The 21,848-nt window shown below is 37.3% G+C and overlaps 1 protein-coding gene across 3 annotated transcripts in view; it reads left to right on the top strand.

Moving 5' to 3' along the window:
- SETX (senataxin) overlaps positions 1-21,848 on the top strand; it is a 78,289-nt gene that overhangs the window by 23,210 nt on the left and 33,231 nt on the right. For all 3 annotated transcript variants that reach the window (XM_046653467.1, XM_046653486.1, XM_046653477.1), the window contains one exon: positions 8,558-8,657. In XM_046653467.1, coding sequence (XP_046509423.1) covers positions 8,558-8,657 — 100 coding nt within the window. The remainder of the gene's footprint in view (positions 1-8,557; positions 8,658-21,848) is intronic.

Here is a 21,848-nt window from a genome sequence, read left to right as displayed (position 1 = left end):
CCCTCACTCCCTAAGTAATCATTTTTGATTCTTAATGGATCCTTTTGATACTTACTTTCATATTTCTAAATAACATGGCACTATTGTGGCTTCTTAATTTTTCAGTTTAGGCATTTTCTGTTAGTTTCCTGCTGTAGGAAGTATCCTCTCTTCCCAGCCCTACCTTCACAAACACAGCTTTCCTGTTCCCCCCTCCTCACTGTGGAGTTGACTTGTAGTTTTTAGGTCAATGTTTGTTGTTGTTTTGACTATAGAAAAGGTTTCTGCAGCTAAGTCATGTAGTATGTTGTAACTATTTTTCCTAACTCTTTGTTTTCTCTGGATTTACTTTATTTACTTAAGTTTCTATATACTTATTACTAAATTAGCTTCACATTCTCTTTTGGACGTATAAATCTTATTATGATCAGACACATCGGGTAATCTGTACATTTCGTCATCTTGGTTTACGATGGTTTTACGATGGTTGTCCTGAAATATCCATCATCCTCATTCTGGGGCTTCGTGTCCTTCTATCCTATGTTGGATCTCTGTCTCCTCTACCCCAGATTGTCTTTCTTGGTCACTCTCTCACTTTAGTAAGACATATCCTTCAAGTTCCCTGAGAAAAGGGTGTATGGCAGGTAAATTGTTGGAAGCTTGCATGTCTTAAAATTTTAATCTTCTCATTTTCTTTTATTTTTTTTACTTTCCGTGTCATTTTCTTTTTGTTCTACTTTCTCCGAGGCCTCCTCAACTTCCAAGACATTTTCTTTTTTAAGATTGGCACCTGAGCTAACATCTGTTGCCAGTCTTCTTTTTTTTCCCCCTCCTTCTCTCCAAAGCCCCCCAGTACATAGTTGTATATTCCAGTTGTAGGTCCTTCTTGTGCTATGTCAGACGCTGCCTCACCATGGCTTGATGAGAGGTTACATGTCCGTGCCCAAGATCCAAACTGGCAAAACCCTGGGCTGCCGAAGCTGAGTGTGTGAACTTAACCACTTGACCACAGGGCCAGACCCCAAGACTATTGAATTTTTTTTTTTTTTTTTAGCATACTTTTAGTTTCATGGGATCCTGAATATTTCTTTTTATAGGATTCTATTCTTTTTTCATGGCATTTTTTCATGATATTTTTGTATTATCTAAAGCTTAGTGATAATTTTAAAGTTAGTTAAAAGTTTTCCTCTCTTTGCATAGTCCTTGTTTTCCCAATTGCTTTTTTCCTTTTCATTTTAGTGTCTATAGACCTTTCATGTTAACTCCTTTCTTAAAATGTCTGATGATTTTTGGTGGTCTACTCACATTTAAGAACAAGATATGAAAAAGCAGATGGAACATTATTCATAGTAGCTAAAATGTGAAAGCAACCCAGATGTCCATCAGCTGATGGATGGATAACAAAATGAGATATATATATGCAGTGGAATATTATTCATCTATGAAAAGGAATGAGCTGTTACTTGCTACTTTTACATGTTCATTGATGAACCCTGAAAATGCTTTACGTGAAAGAAGTCAGGTGCAGAGGGCCACATATTGTGTGACTGCATTTATATGAATTGTCCAGAATAGCCAAATCTATAGAGACTAAAAGGTAGATTAGTTGTTGCCAGGGGATGATGGATGGAGGGGGGAAGTGGGACTGACTGCTAATAGGTATAGAGTTTCTTTGGGGATGATGGAGATGTTCTGCAATTAGATAATGTTGATTGTTACACAAAATAGTAAATTACTAGAAACCACTGAAGTGAACACTTTAAAATGGTGAATTTTATATTGTGTGTAATATATATCAATTGTAAGAATGCTATGAGAAAATTTAAATAGTGACAAGTTAAAAGAGATGCTTAGGAAAACAGATGAAACTCATATACTTGTACTAGAATAATCCTCTTTAATATTATACTCTCGAAGTCAAATGTGATCTGAAGGGCATCTTAGCCTGGTGCACCCCAACATTAGTGTTATTCTTTAACTGTTAAGATTGTATGCTTATGTGTAGTTATGATCTATATTTTTTTATATATAAGATTTTTTTTAAAGCAGATTAGAAGCACTGAGTGAAAGGGTAGGCTTGTTGACCATTGGTGTTTTGTTGGAAAGCCCCATCCCCACCCGTATGTCAATAGCTTTAGTCTTTTTTTTCTCTTATGTCAGATTTCCTAAAGAGGAATCTTCAGATATTTTGCCTGGAAAATATAGGCCTAACTGGGAGCTGACTGTAGGATGAGGGTTGGGGACAGAGGAAAGGTTCGTAGCATTCAGCAACATTTGCTTGCTTCTCTTTTTTTCAGTACAGTATCCCCACCCTGCTTGCTGTCTCCAAGGCCAGAGACTGTTTTACCCTATCTAGAAACCAAGTGTCTATGGTTTTGTGCTGGGAGCAGAGAGGGGCAGTCTCCCTTCTGCCCTCCTTCTTCTAGATGAATGCATCAGATTGCTTACTGGTGGGAGTTCAGCCTCTTGGACTTGCTAATAAATTAGTTACTGTTCGTTCATCTGCTTTCCAGCTTGCAGAATTTTGATACTCTGTTCTCTTTCTCTGTTCTCTTTGTCCTAGTGAGTTAATCCTATTTTTAAGAATCCCTTTGGTGTTTTAGTGGGGTTTCAAGAGGAACGAAAGGAAATGCGTGTGTTCAATCTGTCATTTTTACTTTGAAATTTTATTTTTTTCTTTTTTTAACCATATCCTTCATATATTCATTTACCTGAGATCAAAAGGAGGGGAGGAAAAATAAGAAAAAAAGGAAGTAACCATTGAATTTGAAAGTAGAGTTGTTACCTTGATGGCAAGTTTGGTGGAGTGGTTAGGACAGAAGCCGGGTGTAAAGAAGTGAATGGCAGGAGTGTTTTGAAAACTTAAGCAATGAAGGGGAGCAGAAAAAAATGAGGCAATAGTTGGATAATGATTTGGAGATGAAGGGTTCGGTTTGTTTTCTGTTTTTTTTTTTTTTTAATAACCTTTATTTTTTTAGAGCAGTTTTAGATTCACTGAAAAATTGAGCTCAAAATACAGAGTTCCCATATGCCGCCCGTCCCCCACATGGTTTCATTTTTTTTGAGAGAGGTCAAGGTGTATGCTGGTGGAAAGGAGCAATGGGCAGGAGAAACTGATGTAAGAAAATGGATAACTTTTGGAGATGAAGTCCTAAAGAGGACAAGAGGGATCAAGAACATAAGTCAGTGAGTGTGCCTTTGACTTTTGTAATGAAAGGGAAGACATGACATAATGGGTATGAGTGACAGTTGCTTTGTAGGTTTTGTGTTTGGTTCTGTCTTCTTGTAACCTATAAGGCAAGGGCAACATTGGCTATTGGGAACGAGTGTTGCAAGAACTCCTTTTCCCCAGTGAATTAGCTATTATTTTAATAATGTAATTTTTTTATTAAGAGAATTTTCTGGACAACATAAGCATCTCATAACCAAAGGGAATGAATTTTTTGTTAGCATTTTTATGAAAATGTAATATTAAAATATTTGATCTGAAAAAAGTTAAATTACCAAATTATTAGAAACATGGAGTTTTGTAGAATAATCCATTCTCCATATTTATTGAAAAAGAAGACTGGTACCTTGTCTGAGGACACGGCCTAACTAGATAATATTTCTTTCCCCTCTGGAGTTTCTACATAGACAGTCCCGTCATCTGTGAAGAGAGTGAGTTTTATTTCTTTCTTCCCAATGAATATACCTTTTCTTGTTTATTGCATTAGCTAGGACTTCCAGTATGTTGAAAAGGCATGGTGAGAAAGATCATCCTTGCCATGGACCTGATTTTAATGGGAAAGCTTCAAGTTTCTCATCATTAAGTATGATATTAACTGTGGGTTTTTGGTAGATGTTCTTGGTCCAGTTGAGGAAGTTCCCCTCTATTCCTAGTTTGCAGAGATTTCATCATGAACGGATATTAGATTTTGTCAAATGCTTTTTCTACATCTATTGATATGACTTTTCTTTTTTAGTCTGTTGATGTGATGGGTAACATTAGTTGATTTTTTAATGTTGAATCAGCCTGCATATGTGGGATTAATGCCACTTGATCCTGATGTAATTCTTTTTATACATTGTTGGGTTCATTTTGCTAATGTTTTGTTGAGGATTTTTACTTCTTTGTGCACAAGAGACACTGGGCTATAGTTTTCTTCTAATGTCTTTGGTTTTAGTGTTAGGGTAATGTTGGCCTTATAAAATGAGTTAGGAAATATTCTTCTGCTTCTATGTTCTGGAAGATATTGTAGAGAATTGGTATAATTTCTTCCTTAAATATTTGGTAGAATTTACCAGTGAACCCATCTGGCCCCGGTGTTTTCTGTTATTAATTATCGATTCAACTTCTTTAGTAGATGTAGGCCTATTCACATTGTCTGTTTCTTCTTGTGTGAGTTTTGGCAGATTGTTTGAAGGAATAGGTCCATTTTCTCTAGGTTATCAAATTTGTAGGCACAAAGTTGTTCATAATATTCCTTCATTATCTTTTTCATGTATGTGGGATCTATAGTGGTGTCCCCTCTTTCACTTCTGATATTAGAAATTTGTTTTCTCTTTTTTCCTTAGCCTGGCTAGAGGCTTATTAATTTTATGATATTTTCAAAGAACCAGCTTTTGATTTCATTGATTTTTCTGTCTTGACTTCCTGTTTTCAATTTAATTGATTCCTGCTCTAATTTTTGTTTCTTTTTTCTGCTTACTTTAGATTTAATTTGCTCTTCTTTTTTATAGTTTCCTAAAATGGAAGCTCAGATTATTGATTTTAGGTCTTTCGTTGTAATATATGCATTCTATGTGGATACATTTATTTCCCTCTAAGCACTGCTCGTGGTACATCTCACAAGTTTTTGTAAGTTGTGTTTTTCACTTTGATTTAGTTCAATATATTTTTAAAGTTCTCTTGAGATTTTGTCATTGACCATGTGTTGTTTAATCTCCAAGTATTTTGAGATTTTTCAGCTTTCTGTTACTGATTTCTAGTTTAATTCCATTGTAGTCTGAAAGCTGACATTGTGTAATTGCTGTTTGTTAAGGTGTGTTTTATGGCGCAGAATGTGGTCTGTTTTGACAAGTGTTACATGTGAGCTTGAGAATGTGTAATCTGCTGTTGGTAGATGAAGTCGTCATTTATATCCAGTTGCTTGCTGGAGCTTTTGAGTTAATCTCTGTCTTGCTAATTTTCTACCTACTGGATCTGTCCATTTCTGATAGAAGAGTGTTAAGGCTCCAACTAAAATATTGGATCAATCTGTTTCTCCTTGCAGGTTTATCAGTTTTTACCTGACTTATTTTGATGCTCTGTTGCTAGGCACATGTATATAAAAGCTTATATTTTCTTGTATTATTAAGCCATTTATTGTTATGTGATGCCCCTCTTTATCCCTGATAATTTTCCTTGCCCTGAGATCTGCTCTTTTTTTTTTTTTTAAAGATTTTATTTTTGCTTTTTCTCCCCAGAGGCCCCTGGTACATTGTTGTGTATTTTTAGTTGTGGGTTCTTCTAGTTGTGGCATGTGTGATGCTGCCTCAGCATGGCCTGATGGGCAGTGCCGTATCCATGCCCAGGATCCAAGCAGGCAGAACCCCGTGCCGCTGCAGTGGAGCAGGCAAACTTAACCACTCGGCCACGGGGCCGGCCCCCGCTGTGTCTTAAATTAATATAGCTATTCTCTCTTTCTCTCTTTCTTTTTTTTTTAAATTGCTCCTTCTATTGTCTGTGTTTGAAAATATGGATAATGAGAAGTTTGCAAAAAAGCCTATCTGGCCAGTTACTGGCTATATTACCTTGGGCAAATTACTTTAATGTTCTTCTTAGTTTCTTCAAGTGGAAATGGCATCGATGAACAGAGTGTAGTGGTATTAAGAAATGTATGTAAATTGCCTTGTGTGATAGTACTCCCTCTTTTTTTTTGATTAATGTTAGTGTGGTTTATCTTTCTTGATCCCTTTATTTTAATCTGTAAGGTGGCTTTTTATTTAAAGTGAGTTTCTTGTAGACAGCATTTAGTTGGGTCTTGTTTTTTGATCCACACTGACAGCCTGTCTAAAATTTGGTGTATTTAGACCATTGACATTTAAGGTGATTATTAATATAGGAGGATTAATTTCTGCCATATTTGTTACTATGTTGTATTTGTTGCCCTTCTTCTTTGTTCTTATTTTTGTCTTCCATGCTTTTTTCTGCCTTCGTGGTTTTAATTGAGCATTTTATATTAATTTCATTTTCACTCTTTGCTTAGCATATCAATTCTTTTTTTTTTTTTTAGTGGTTTCCTAGAACTTGCAGTATATATTTACCACTAATCCAAGACCAGTTTCAGGTAACAGTTAACGAGTAGTGTGAGTACCTTATAATAATAAAATATTCTAGTTCTTCCCATCCCTTGTATCACTGCTATCCTTCATTTCACTGTGCATAAGCATATATACACACACACATAAGCATACATAATTGAATACATTGTTGCTGTTATTTTGAATAAACTATTACCTAACAGATCAATTAAAAATAAGAAGCATAGGAGTCAGCCCAATGGTATAGTGTTAAGTTCATGCCTTCTGCTTCAGAGGCCCAGGGTTCATGGATTCAGACCCCAGGCACAGAGCTACACGTTGCTCATTAAGCCACACTGTGGCAGTGTCCTGTATACAAAATAGACGAAGATTCGCACAGATGTTAGCTCAGGGCCGATGTTCCTCACACAGAAAAAAACATAAAAATTTGTGTTGTACCTTCACTTATTCTCTGATGCTCTTCCTCTGTTTATTTAGAGCCAAGTTTTCCTTCTCTCTAAGATCATCGTTTCACATTTCTTGCAAGATAGGTTTAATGGCAACACAGTCCCTCAATTTTTGTTGTCCCAGATTCTTTATTCACTTTTGAAGGATAATTTTGCAGGGTTCAGCATTCTAGGTTGGTGGCTATTTTCTCTCAACAGTTTAAATATTTCACTCAATCTCTTCTTGCTTGCATGGTTTCTGAGGAGAAATCAGATGAATTCTTATGTTTTCTTCTTTATAGGTAAGGTGTTTTTTTCCACTGGTTTCTTTCAAGATTTTTTCTTTATCCTTGATTTTTCATATTCCTGAAGTTTGAATAGGATATACCTGGGTGTATTTTGTGGCATTTCTTCTGCTTGGTGCTCTCTGAGCTTCCTGCATCTGTGATTTGGTGTCTGACATAAATTTGGGGGGACTCTCAGTCATTATTCCTTCAAGTATTTCTTCTGTTCCCTTCTCTCTCTTTTCTTCTGATATTCCCATTACATGTATGTTGCACCTTTTGCAGATGTCCTACAGTTCTTGGATATTCTTTTTTTTTCCCCCCAATTTTTTTTTCTTTTTGCTTTTCAGCTTTGGTAGTTTCTCTTGCTGTATCCTCAAGTTCAGAGATTCTTTCCTCAGCAATGTCCTGTCTACTAATGAGCCCATCAAAGGCATTCTTCATTTCCATTACAGTGTTTTTGATCTCTTAGCATTTCTTTTTGATTCTCTCTTAGAATTTACATCTCTCTGCTTCTGTCATCCATCTGTTCTTGCATGATCTAATTTTTGCATTAAACTCTTAGCATATTAATTATAGTTTTTAAAAATTCCTTCTCTGGTAATTCCACCTTCTTGCCATATCTGACTCTGGTTGTAATGTTTAAGTCACATTAAACTGTGTTTTTTGCCTTTGAATATGCCTTGTAATTTTTTGTTGACAGGTAGCTATGATATACTGGGTAGAAGGAACAGCAGTTAAACAGGCCTTTAGTAATGTGGTGGTAAATTGTGGGGGAGTGGGAAGTGTTCTGCTGTCCTGTAATAAGGTCTCAGTCTTTTTGTGAGCTTTTGCCTGTGGACTGAGAGCTTTCCACATGCTTCTCAGTTACTTCCCACCTCCTTAGATGCGACAGGATGGCTAGAATGGGCTGGAGTTGGTTATTTCTCTTCCCCCAAGTAGGTTAGGCTCTGGTAAAATAGTTTCTCTATAGAGCAAGCCTTGTTAAGAAGATCAGAATGCTCTGGTGTCTTTCAAAATGGTTTGTTTTCCCTTCCCCCTTCTGGGAACGTGAAGGGATTTTCCTCTAGTATACACTGTGAGGACCTGGTAGAACTCCTAGAGGTAAAACGCACCAAAGTGTGGGGTCCCACTTACGACTAGGTTCCCCTAGAGTTTTTGACATTCATAATTATCCATGGCGAGCCTCCAGCAATTTGTCAGTTACAGTTTGGGTTTTCCTCTCCTGGTATAGAGGTTTCTACTCTAGTGAGTTAAGATTAACTGTATCTACTTGTCTATCTCTCCAATTTTGGGGGCTGGAGTTTGCCTTGTGCCCTCACTTCCCTCTTTGAATCTAAGAAGAGTTGTTGGTTTTTCAGTCTGATCAGCTTTTTACTTGTTGTTAGGATAGAGTGGGAACTGCTGAGTTCCTTACATGCTGAACTGGAAACTGGAAGTCCCAAATTAATTGTTAATGTTTCTGTCACCCTGGGATTCTAGGTTCTGGATTTTACTGTTGCTTACTTTGGAAAATTTTGTTGTTTAGCCTTGGCTTTCCAGAATGTTTTTGCTTTCTTAATTTGCTTTTTTTGCGTTATATAGGTGGCACAGGAATGGATCAGCTCTCCAAATAAAGAGAAATTCTGTCAGTTACATTTACGAAAATTTCCTGCTGATTATAAAAAATACTGGGAGTTTGTGGGTAAGTTCTTTCTTGTATAACTTGGAATATATCATATGATAATTGGATATTTCTATTTGAGGAAACATCATCATTGTTTGAATTGTCTGGGACGTAGGTTTCCTAACCTCAATTTGTAACTCTTAACAAAGAATATGTTTAAAGTCTTAATTAATGAGGATGATTACTGGGACAGTTATGAATATAAAATTCATGATTTTAGCCATTCTGTTAGTGGACTACCATATGCCAAAACGTCCATACAAGTGTCCATACAAGTTGGGCATGGGGGAGAGGGTGAGTGACAGGGCTTTGACCTGTAGTGGTAGGGTCTGGGGGTTGCAGTAATAGTGTTTATAGATTGAGTAAATTTTCCTGCCATCTGTGTTCTCATTTCATAATTGGTCTGAAACGCACATCGTTTATGTATTAGTTATAAATAAACCAGACATTCAGAACTGTTTAAAATAAAAAGTATACACCTTCTTTTTGCCCCCACTCTCTAATCTAACTCCATAGATTTACTTAGGAAAAAAAGCATGTGTGTGTACTTTTGGGGAAAGGTCCTATATGTTCATTATAGAACACTCAGATATGAACCAGCAATAAAATAAACATCACCCACAATTCCCATCATTCAGAGGTAATTCTGTGAACATACTAGTTTATATCTTGTTGCCAGACTTAACTCACCTGTGTGAATTTGTGTGTGTGTGTGTGTGTGTGTTTGGTAGCGTCCTTTTACCTATTTTGTGACTTGTGAGTTTTTTTGAGTTCATGTTGGTTTATAACGTTGTGTAATTTCAGGTGTACATTATTATATATCAGTTTCTATGTAGACTTGATCATGCTCAGCACCAGTAGTCCAGTTTTTATCCGTCACCGTACATATGTGCCCCTTCACCCCTTTCACCCACCTCCCCATCCCCTTCCCCTCTGGTAACCACTAATCTGCTCTCTTTGTCCACGTGTGTGTTTATCTTTCACATGAGTGAAATCATATGCTGTTTGTCTTTCTCTGTCTGACTTATTTTGCTTAACATAATATCCCTCAAGGTCCATCCATGTTGTTGCAAATGGGACGATTTTGTCTTTTTTTGTGGCTGAGTAGTATTCCATTGTATATATATACCACATCTTTATCTAATCATCAGTTGATGGGCACTGGGGTTGCTTTCATGTCTTTGCTACTGTGAATAATGTTGCAGTGAACAAAGGAGTTCATAGATCTCCTTGAATTGTTGATTTCAACTTCTTTGGATAAAGACCCAGTAGCGGGATAGCTAGCTGGTATGTATGGTATTCCCATTTTAAAGTTTTTTTTTGCTTGAGGAAGATTAGCCCTGAGCTAACATCTGTGCCAGTCTTTCTCTATTTTGTATGTGGGTCATCTCCACAGCGTGGCTGACAAGGGGTCTAGATCTGCACTCAGGATCCAAGCCTGTAACCTGGGGCCCCCAAGTGGAATGCGTGGAACTTTAATCACTACAGCACATGGCTGGCCCCTATTTTTAAAATCTCCATACTCTCTTCAATAGTGGCTGTACCAGTTTGCATTCCGACCAGCAGTGTATGAAGGTTCCCTTTTCTCCACATCCTCTCCAACATTTTTTATTTTTTGTCTTGGTAGTTATAGCCATTCTGACAGGTGTAAGGTGATATCTCATTGTAGTTTTAATTTGCATTTCCCAGTAATTAGTGATATTGAACATCTTTTCATGAGCCTGTTGACCATCTGTATATCTTCTTTGGAAAAATGTCTGTTCATATCCTCTGCCTGTTTTTGATCAGGTTGTTTATCTTTTTGTTGTTGAGTTGTATGAGTTCTTTATATATTTTGGAAATTAACCTTGTCAGGTATATGATTTGCAAATATTTTCTCCCGGTTGGTGGGTTGTCTTCATTTTGTTCATGGTTTCCTTTGCCTTGCAGAAGCGTTTTAGTCTGCTCTAGTCCCATTTGTTTATTTTTTCTTTTGTTTCTCTTGCCTGGGTAGACATATTCAGAAAGATGCTACTAAGACCAATGTTAGAGAGTGTACTATCTATATTTTCTTCTAGGAGTTTTATGATTTCAGGTCTTAGATTCAAGTCTTTAATCCATTTTGAGTTAATTTTTGTATATGGTATAAGATAATGGTCTACTTTCATTCTTTTGCACGTGGCTGTCCAGTTTTCCCAACACCATTTAGTGAAGAGACTTTCCTTTCTCTATTGTATGTTCTTGGCTCCTTTGTTGAAGATGAGCTGTCCATAGATGTGTGGTTTTATTTATGGGCTTTCATTTCTGTTCTGTTGATGTGTGTGTCTGTTTTTGTGTCAGTACCATGCTGTTTTGTTCACTATAGCTTTGTAGTGTGTTTTTAAGTGAGGGATTGTGATGCCTCCAGCTTTGTTCTTTTTTCTCAGGATTGCTTTGGCTATTCAGGATCCTTTGTTGTTCCATATAAATTTTAGAATTCTTTTTTCTATTTCTATGAAGAATGTCATTGGGATTCTGATTGGAATTGTATTGAGTCTGTAGATTGCTTTAGGTAATGTGGACATTTAAACTATGTATATTCTTCCAGTCTATGAGCATGGAATATCTTTCCATTTCTTTATGTCGTCTTCAATTTATTTCAATACTGTCTTATAGTTTTCAGTGCATAGGGCTTTCACCTCCTTTATTAAGTTTACTCCTAGATATTTGATTCTTTTTGTTGTGGTTGTAAATGTTATTGTATTCTTGAGTTCTCTTTCTGCTAGTTTGTTAATTAGTGTATAGAAATACAACTGATTTTTGTAAGTTAATCTTGTACCTTGCAACTTTGCTGTAGTTGTTGATTATTTCTAGTAGTTGTCTGGTGGATTCTTTAGGGTTTTCTTTATACAGAATCATGTTGTCCACAAACAGTGAGAGTTTTACTTCTTCCTTTCCAATTTGGACACTTTTTATTTCTTTTTCTTGCCTAATTGCTCTGGTCAAAACCTCTAGTACTATCTTGAATAGGTGTGGTGAGGGTAGGAAGCCTTATCTTGTTCCTGTTCTCAGAGGGATGGCTTTCAGGTTTTCACCATTAAGTATGATGTCGGCTGTGGGTTTGTCATATATGGCCTTTATTATGTTGAGGTACTTTCCTTTTATACCCATTTTATTGAGAGTTTTTATCATAAATGGATGTTGAGTCTTGTCATATGCTTTCTCTCTACATCTGTTGAGATGACCATGTGATTTTTATTACTCATTTTGTTAATGTGTTGTATCACATTGATTGATTTGCAGATGTTGAAGATTGATTTACAGATGTCCCTGTGTCCCTGGTAAATCTCACTTGATCATGGCTTATGATCCTTCTAATATATTTCTGTATTTGTTTTGCCAATATTTTGTTGAGGATTTTTGTATCTATGTTCATCAGTGATATTGATCAGTAATTTTCCTTCTTTGTTTTGTTCTTGTCTGGCTTTAGTATCAGGGTACTGCTGGCTCATCGAGTTGGAAGCATTCTGTCTTCGTCAAGTTTTTGGAATAGTTTGAGAGAGATAGATATTAAATCTTCTTTGAATGTGTGGTAGAGTTCTCCAGAGAAGCTGTTTGGTCCAAGCTTTTGTTTTTTGGGAGGTTTTTTTTTTTTTTTTGAGGAAGATTAGCCCTGAGCTAACTACTGCCAGTCGTCCTCTTTTTTTGCTGAGGAAGCCTGACCCTGAGCTAACATGGTGCCCATCTTCCTCTACTTTATATGTGGGGCGCCTACCACAGCATGGCGTGCCCAGCGGTGCCATATCCACACCCGGGATCTGAACCGGTGAACCCTTGGCCGCTGAGAAGTGGAATGTGCGAACTTAACCACTACGCCACCGGGCCGGCCCAGGGAGAATTTTGATTGCTCTTTCAATCTCTTTACTTGTGATTTGTCTATTCAGATTCTCTATTTCTTCTTGATTCAGTTTTGGGAAGTTGTATGAGTCTAAGAATTTGTCCATTTCTTCTAGGTTATCCAATTTGGTTGTTTTTTTTGGTTTTTTTTTTTTTTTTTTTTTGAGGAAGATTAGCCCTAAGCTAATATCTGCTGCCAATCCTCCTCTTTTTGCTGAGGAACACTGGCCCTGAGCTAACATCTGTGCCCATCTTCCTCTACTTTATACGTGGAATGCCTACCACAGCATGGCTTGCCAAGTGGTGTATGTCCGCACCCAGGATCTGAACCGGTGAACTCCGGGCCACCAAAGTGGAACTTAACCGCTGCGCCACCGGGCTGGCCCCTCCAATTTGTTGACATTTAGTTTTTCATAGTATTCTCTTATAATCCTTTGTATTCTGTGGTATCCATTGTAATTTCTCCTCTTTCATTTTTAATTTTATTTATTTGAGCTCCCTCTCTTTTTTTTTAGTCTGGCTAAGGGTTTGTCAGTTTTGTTTATCAAAGAATCAGCTCTTAGTTTCTTTGATCTTTTTTGGGTTTTTTTTTTTAGTCTGTTCGTTTATTTCTGCTCTAATTTTCGTTATTTCCCTCCTGCTGACTTTCGGCTTTGTTTCTTCTTTCTAGTTCTTTTAGGTGTAGTTTAAGATTATGTATTTGTAATTTTTCTAATTTGTTGAGGTAGGCCTGTACTGCTATAAATTTCCCTCTTACTAACACTTTTGTGCATCCTATAAGAGTTGGTATGTTGTGTTTTCATTTTCATTTGTCTGTGGGTATTGTTTCATGTCTCCTTTGGTTTCTTCATTGATCCAGTGGTTGTTCAGTAGAATATTGTTTAGTCTCCACGTATTTGTGACTTTCCCAGCCTTTTTCTTGTAGTTGATTTCTAGAGTTTCATAGAATTATGGTCAGCAAAGATGCTTGATGTGGTTTCAGTCGTCTTAAATTTATTTAGGTTTGTCTTGTTTCCCAAAATATGGTCTATATTTGAGAATGTTCCATGTGCACTTGAGAAGAAGGTCTATTCTGTTTTCAGATGGAATGTTCTATTATATTAAGTCCATTTGGTGTAGTATTTCATTTAAGGCCACTGTTTCTTTGACTTTTGTTTGGATAATCCCTCCATTGATGTAAGTGGGGTGTTGAGGTCCCCTACCATTATTGTGTTGCTGTCAGTTTCTCCCTTTAGGTCCATTAATAGTTGCTTCATATACTTTGGTTCTCCCATGTTAGATGCATATGTATTCCTAAGTGTTATGTCCTCTTGGTGAAATGTCTGTTTCATCATTATATACTGCCCCTCTTTGTCTCTCATTGTCTTTTTTATCTTGAAGTCTGCTTTGTCTGGTCGAAGTATGGCAACACCAGCTTTCTTTTGCTTGCCATTTGTGTGGTGTATCATCTTCCATCCTTCGCTCTGAGCCTGTGTTTGTCTTTAGAGCTGAGATGTGTTTCCTGGAGGCACCATATTGTTGGGTCTTGTTTTTTAGTCCATCCAGTCACTCTGTGTCTTTTGATTGGATAATTCATTTACATTTAGAGTGATTATTGATATATGAGGGCTTAATAATGCCATTTTATCTAGTTTTCCGGTTGTTCTATATTTCCGTTTGTTTTTCCTTGTATGTCTGACTGCCATTTCAGTTTGGTGCTTTTCCATGATGGTTTTCTCTTTATTTATGATTTGTGGCTCTGCTCTGATTTTTTTTTTAGTGGTTACCATGAGATTTGTATAAAAGATCTCACAGAGGAGATAGTCTATTTTTGATAGCCTCTTATCTCCATTAGGCTAAGCAGGTTCCACCCCTCTTCTCTTACTTTCTGAGTTTTCACAAATTGTTCTTTTTTGTGTTGTAAGTTTGTGACTAAATTCAAGTGTTTATAGTTATTTTTGATGCTTTCCTTCACTTTATCATATATTTTTAATTAAATATTTACTAATCTGTTTTTGTAGAGAGTTTCAATTTTCTGATTCTATTTATCTCCTTGCTGAAGGTTTTGTAAACCTTTGCTTTTTAGTTTCAGATGGAAGGACTCCTTTTAACGTTTCTTGTAAGGCAGGCCTAGTGGTGGTGAACTCTCTCAGCTTTTGTTTATCTGGGAAAGCTTTTATTCTCCATCGTATCTGAAGGCCAGTACTCTTGGCTGGAGGTTTTTGTCTTTCAGTATTTTCAATTTATCATCCCATTCTCTCCTAGCTTGTAAGATTTCTGCTGAGAAATCTGCTGAAAGGCTGATATGGGTTCCTTTTAGGTTATTTTCTTCTGCCTTGCTGCCCTTAATGTTATTTCTTTGTCATTGACTTTTGCCCCTTTTATTTATTTATTTATTCTTTTGAGGAAGATTAGCCCTGAGCTAACAACTGCCGCCAATCCTCCTCTTTTTTGCTGAGGAAGCCTGGCCCTGAGCTAACATCCGTCCCCATCTTCCTCTACTTTATATGTGGGATGCCTACCACAGCATGGCTTGCCACGCGGTGCCATATCTGCACCTGGGATCTGAACCAGCAAACCCCAGGCCACCAAAGCAGAATGTGTGCACTTAAACACTGTGCCACCACGCTGGCCCCGTGTCCATTTTAATATTATATGCCTTGAAGAAGGTCTTTCTACATTCATGTAATAAGGAGTTCTGTTGGCTTTGTGTACTTGTAAGTCCACATTCTTCCCCAGGTTTGGGAAGTTCTCAGTTATTATTTCTTTGAACAAGCTCTCTGCTCTTTTCTCCCTTACTTCTCCCTCTGAAATACCTAGAATGCTTACATTGCTTTTCGTGTTTGAGTTGGATATTTATTGAAGAATTTCATTATTCTTTAAATATCTTAGTTCTCTCTCCTCCTCCACCTGAAGCATTTCTGTATTTCTAGTCTCTAAATCACTAATTCTGTCCTCCATAATGTCAGCTCTATTTTTTATGGTTTCTAGAATTTTTAAATCTCATTAATTGTGTTCTTCATATGCAGAATTTCTGTTTGGTTTTTTTTTAGAGCTTCAGTTTCTGTGGTGAAGTATTCCTTCTGCTCATTAATTTTATTCATGAGCTCATTGAACTTTCTGAGTTTTCTTGTAATTAGTTGAGTTTCTTTATGGCAATTGTCTTGTTTTTTCTGTAATGTAGATTGTAAATTTCTGTGACTTCAGGATTGGTTTCGGGAGAGTTGTCGTTTTCCTTCTGCTCTGAAGTGTTACTGTAGTTCTTCTTGGCATTTGATGAATTGATCCTTTGCAGGTGTATTTGTGGTAGTATCAGGTTGCAGATACCACCTGCCACCACTGGGCACTGGGGCAGGAGCTGTGTTTTCTTATCCTACCCTGTTTCCTGGAAGTTGTGGTGGTAGGCTGCTCTGCGTTTGCACACTAGCCACAGGTGCTTGGCAGGTCACACGTGCACATACAGGTGAGACCTCTGTGCTCCACCGATGGGTTTCTCTCGTGTGTGTGGGACCACTGTGCGTAGCAGGGAACCAGTTGAGCTGCTACACTAGGCGGGAGGGGAGGGGCGCTTTGTTTGCTCATTGGTTGACTCTACTAACAGGTGGCTCACCTGAGCCACTGTGCTTGATGGGTGGGGCTCCCTTGTGGGAGTTATGCCTCTGCCATTTGGCGAGGTGCATTCCCGTAGGCTGGGTGGCTCCAGTATGGTGGGTGCTCTTGTGGGCTGGGCCATCGTCCCAAAAGCATTCATGTGTAGGCTGGGCTTCCCCTGCCTCCTCTTACAGTCGTACTGCCTGCTGTGTAAGGAGCTGCAACCTGGATCACTGCTTTCAGGGAGCGGGAGGGGTCCACTCACTCAGTTTCACCACTTTCTGGGGAGTCAGTCCATCCACCTTCAGATATGTGGCTGCCTGGATCTCTCAGGCATCCTGATGTGCTGTATAGGGAATCCTCTGTTGGTTAATGAATGTCCATTTAGTTATAACTTAGAGGAGAGAGACAAAGGGAACAACTCACGCTGCCATGATGCTGATTCACTCTATATTGTGACTTTCTTCATTCATTTATTCAGCAAATATTTAATGACTTTTATACTACCTGACAGTATATGATTCTAGATGCTGGGTATGTAGTTGTGAAGAAAACAGAATTCCTGCCTTCATGAAGCGTACATTTGACCTCTTTTCATTTAATATATTATAAATGTCTTTTCAGAGTTAGTGAACAATAACAGTGTATTTAATATTTGTAGTTATTCCATTATAAGTGTAGTCCATGGTTTCATTTAACCAATCATTTCTAATTAGATGTGTACATTGTTTATAATTTTTCACTATTATAAACACTGAATAAATCCCTTTGCTAGGTCAAAGTGTACACACATTTTAAGACTTTTGATTCATATCGCCTCTGCCTACCAAAAAGAATACCATTTTCACTTCTAACGTAAGGATGTACATCTCCCTCATTTGCTAGTTAAACTTTTGTTCAGATTTTCTATATGAAAAATGTATCTCATTTGAGGTAGTTTTTTGTCCCCAAATCTTTACTGGTCATTTGTATTCATGGGGGATGTGGGGATAATTGTCTGTTCGTGCCCTTTCTCTATTTTTCTATTAGGGAGGTTGTTTTCTTCCTAATTTGTACACATTGTTGTAATGTTTTTTCAGTTTTATTATTTGCCATTCAATTTCACATGCAGTTTTTGAGACATAGACAATTTTTATCTTTACATATTCAAATGCCATATTTATTTCTTTACGATTCTGACTTTGGTCTTAGAAATCAGATAAGTACTTTCATATTTTCTGGTAGTTCTTTTATGTTTCTTTTTAATATTTAAATCACTAATTTATTTGGCATTTATCTTAATCACGATAGAATCACCTAGCGTTTACTTTTGTGTCCGGCTTCTTTCATTTAACATGTGTGTACAATTCATCAATTTTGTGTGTACTACCTTTGTTATTTTTTTCATTGCTGTGGTGATATTTCATTCTACCCAAAACACCGTCTCCCTAGCCTAAATTCTTGACTTCCAGAAGGAAAGCAATGTTTGGCAAAAACCATGTTCCTTTTACAAACATTTTAGGCACAATGAGCCACTCTCATCAGCAGATGGTGAGAACTGTCCTGAAATTTAAGTCCGCAGATGCTAAGGGCTGACCTTGGAAACAGGCCTTTCTCAGGGTAGCACCTCAGGACTGCTGTACGTGAGTGTTTCACACACAGCGTTCTGTGAATAATGCTGCTATGGACCCTTCCTGTATTTTAGTGCTTTTGTGAGGGCATTTTTGTTAAGTCTTGATCCAGAAGTGATTTGTGGAGTCTCAGAGGATGTGTAAGTTCAATTTGAGTAGATAATGCCAAGCCTATTATGCAGAATTATACCCCTCCGGCAGTGTATGAGAAATCACATTGTTCCCCACCTTCACCAACACATTTGTATTGATTGTCATGTTAATTTTAGCTATTATAGTGTGTGTTTATTGGTCCGTGTATTTAGTAGATGCTTCAGTAACCTCTTGGAAAGTGCCTATCCAAGTCTCTCGTTCATTTGCTGTTAGTTGTCTTTTTATTGTTGTTTTGTAGTTCTTTGTACCTCTCCCACTTTGGCTTGCGTTTTGACACTCTTAGTGATGTCTTAAAAATTCTTATTCTTATTAAGAATTTCTTATTTTGTTGTTGGTGAGGAAGATTTGCCCTGAGCTAACATCCATTGCCAATCTTCCTCTTTTTGCTTGAGGACGATCTTCCCTGAGCTAACATCTGTGACAGTCTTCTGCTATTTTGTTTGTGGGATGCTGCCACAGCATGGCTGACAAGTGGTATGTGTCTGCGCCCAGGATCTGAACCCGTGAACCCAGGCCACCAAAGTGGAGCACACCAACCTCAACCACTATGCCAAGGGGCTGGCCCAAAATATTTCTTATGTTTAACATAACAAACACATCTATTTTTTTTTTTTTATGGTTAGTGCTCTGTGCCCCATGTAAGAAACGTTTCCCTGCTGTAGGTCATAAATATGTTATCTTAACATCTGTAACAGGTGTCGGCAAACTACAGTTTGCAGGTCTACTCCATATCCTGTTTTTGTACAGCACTAGAGTAAGGTTTTTACATTTTTAAAGGGCTTTGAAAAAAACATGAATATGCAATAGAAACCGTATGTGACCTGAAAAGAAAAAATTTGGTTCTTTACAGAAAAAGTTTGCCAACCTCTTTTCTAGAAGGTTCATCGTTTCATCAACCTGGAATTGATTTTTGTGCGTGAGTGAGATGTAGAGGTCATGTTTCATTTTTTTTCCAAATGGAGATGTGATTATCCTGGTGCTGTTTCTTGAAAAGACCATCCTTTCTCCATGCTCTGCAGTGCCATATTTGTCCTAAATTTAGTCCCCCTTTAACGCATCGCTCTTTCTCGGGACTCAGTTCTTCTGTGTTAGGTCCCTTGCCTGCCTTGTGCCCATATCACGTTGCCTAATTGCTTAGTCTAGCTTTATAATAACTGTCAGTATCCAGTGATCAAGTCCTCCCCCCTTGTTTTACCTCAAGAGTGCCTTGGCTATTCTTGTCTCTTTGTATTCCCTTATAAATTTTAGAGAAAAAAATGTGGGAGTTTATTAAGAATTGACGTTTTTTTAATACTGATTTTCTTATTCATGAGTGAGGTATATATCTTCAGTTATTTAGGTTTACTTTCAGCAATGTTTTATGGTTTCCTGTGGAGAGGTTTTTTGCAGATCAGCTTTAGATTATTTTTTCTGTCATTTGTAATTATTTCAGTGAATATCTCTAAAAGATACAGACCAGAAAAAATTCATAATAAAATATTCTATTGCTAAAACATTAACGATAATTCCTTAATATCAGACAGCTAGGCAGTGTTCAAATTTCCATTTTCCTCGTAAATAACAATTTTTTTCAGCCTTTTTGAATTAAGATCCAAGTTAGGTCCACTCACTGACATTGATTGATATGTGTTTTTAACTATAATTCTCTCATTCATGCTTTTTTTTTTCCCTTTGTAATTTATTTGTTGAGAAAATTGAGTTCTTGATCCAGTGGAGTTACTCGCTGTCTGTATTTTGTTTATTACATCCCCCTGTTGTTTAGTATGTTTTTCTGTTCTCTTTATTTCCTGTAAATTGATAGTTAGATCTAGAGGCTTGATCAGATTTGTGTTTGATTTTTTCTTTCTTCTTTTTTTTTTTTTTGAGGAAGATTAGCCCTGAGCTAACTGCTGCCAATCCTCCTCTTTTTACTGAGGAAGATTGGCCCTGAGCTAACATCCGTGCCCATCTTCCTCTGCATTATATGTGGGACACCTACCACACCATGGCTTGCCAAGCGGTGCCATGTCCGCGCCCAGGATCCAAACCAGCGCCCAGGCTGCCTCAGTGGAACATGCGCACTTAACCGCCGCACCACCGGGCTGGGCCAGATTTATTATTTTTGACAAAACTATTTCCTAGGTGGTGGTATGTTCCTTTATCGGGAGGTGCATGATCTCTAATTTCTCTTTTTGTCATATTTATAGTTGTTGATGCTTAATGTCTAGATTAATCTATTAGAAGATAAAATGGTGATATTTTCACTTGATCATTTCTTCATTTATTAACTAGAATGGCTCTATGAAGAGAAATTTCTCTGTTATTTGGTTACTCAGTGGTATACTTTTTGAAGAAAGGTGGAATAAATCCTTGACACTTGTCCAGTTTTCAAAATAATGAGTTAAATCACTGCAAGCACTGATGTTGACAAATAAGTTTTTTTGTTTGTTTTTATAAATGCATGGATTTAAATATACTTGTGTTTCAATCCATTGTGATTGACTCCTTCAAGTTGGCTCCTGAGCCCCTTAGACAGGATCCTACTAGTCTTTGAGAGCTTTCTTGCTATCTGATATGGTTGATATCATCTGTATTTTTTCATCCCATATCTAAACTTGCAATTTTCTAAGTAGCCTCAGTATCTTTTAGTAGAAAATGGTATTTCAAGAACAGTGTGGCACATATTGTTAACAAGTGATACATGTAAACATAAGAATACAAAAAGGTTGAAAGAAGAAGATTGGAGAAAAATACTCCAAACCCAACTGAAAGAAAACTTCTTTAGCTCTGTTAATATTAGAGTAAATAGAATTTAAGGCAAAAAAAGGATTATTTGAGATAAGGGAATATTTCATAAAGATAAGTTCAGGTCAGCAGAATATATGACAATTCTGAATGTGTATGTACTTAAATATAAAGGAAAAACCAGTAGAGCTAGAGTGTATTTCTTACCTGGGTGAGACTTTTGAACCATTGAGTCAACAAAGGTGAATTTAAAAAAGCAAACCATAAAAGGAAACAATAGAAACAAATGAACCAAGTTATATATTAAATTGATTACCTTCTTTTGTTTTGGTTGAATACTTTTAAAAAATTTTTTCCGTTTTTAAACTTCTTTCCATTTTTTCTTCTCTTTTAGTTTGTAAATCATATCTCAATTTAACCCTTTTCTGTTTTAGTAATTAGGTTAAAACTTATGACGTGCATCCTTGATTTATCAAAGTCTGTAGTTTTAATAGGTATTTTAAATGTCTCCATAGATAAGGCAAAATCTTTAGAAGGCTTGAGTCCCATGTATCCCCATCCCACTTTGTATACTATTGTTGTCATATATTTTAAATTGTATAAGACGTAATCTGTAGCCCCTTGTGCCGTAGTTTTTTGTTTATTGATTCTACCAGTTCATGTATTCCTTCTCTCCTTGTGCTTTGTTTGTCGCTGATGTATGTTGGTCATTGTCTTTGGGAAGTTATTTATAAAAATAGTTTGAGGCCTAGGATGATACTCTCTTTTTCCAGAGAGGATTTTCCTTTGCTTCTGCCAGGCTTCTGGGGGCACCGGCAATGTGGGATAATGTTAATCTGATTTAAGGGATTGAGCTTTTCTGAAGTATCCAGATGGCTTGAAGCTGGGCTGGGCTGCAGCTCGTGTAAAGGCTAGTTTACTTCTGCTTCATCCTTGAGTTTAGTCCCTCATGGTCCCAACCTGAAGCATGAGGGCTCCCAGGGTCCCCGCCCCATGCAGGCCCTGGACTCCAGTTTTTATCTTCTTAGTCCTACAATGCCATCCCAGGTACTGCTCGACCTCTTGGCTGCCACTCCCTGAACAGTTCAGATGTTTCTAAGGGGAAATACTAGCCTGACTCTTGTGGGTTTCCACATTCTTCTGGATCTCAGCACAGTAATTCTTCACTGTTGTGTGTTTGTTCTCTGATGCCTTCAAATAGATATTTTGTATATGTTACATTTTAAAGCTCTTTTTTTGAGTAAGTGGTTCTGTCCACGTAATCCCAGTGCTTTGTGCTTCAGGGCAGCGTGTTGCT

This window comes from Equus quagga, chromosome 1 (genome assembly GCF_021613505.1).
Source record: "Equus quagga isolate Etosha38 chromosome 1, UCLA_HA_Equagga_1.0, whole genome shotgun sequence".
NCBI classification, from domain to species: Eukaryota; Metazoa; Chordata; class Mammalia; order Perissodactyla; family Equidae; genus Equus; species Equus quagga.
Note: the sequence above shows the minus strand (reverse complement) of the source record. Positions and strands in the feature narration are given on the sequence as shown.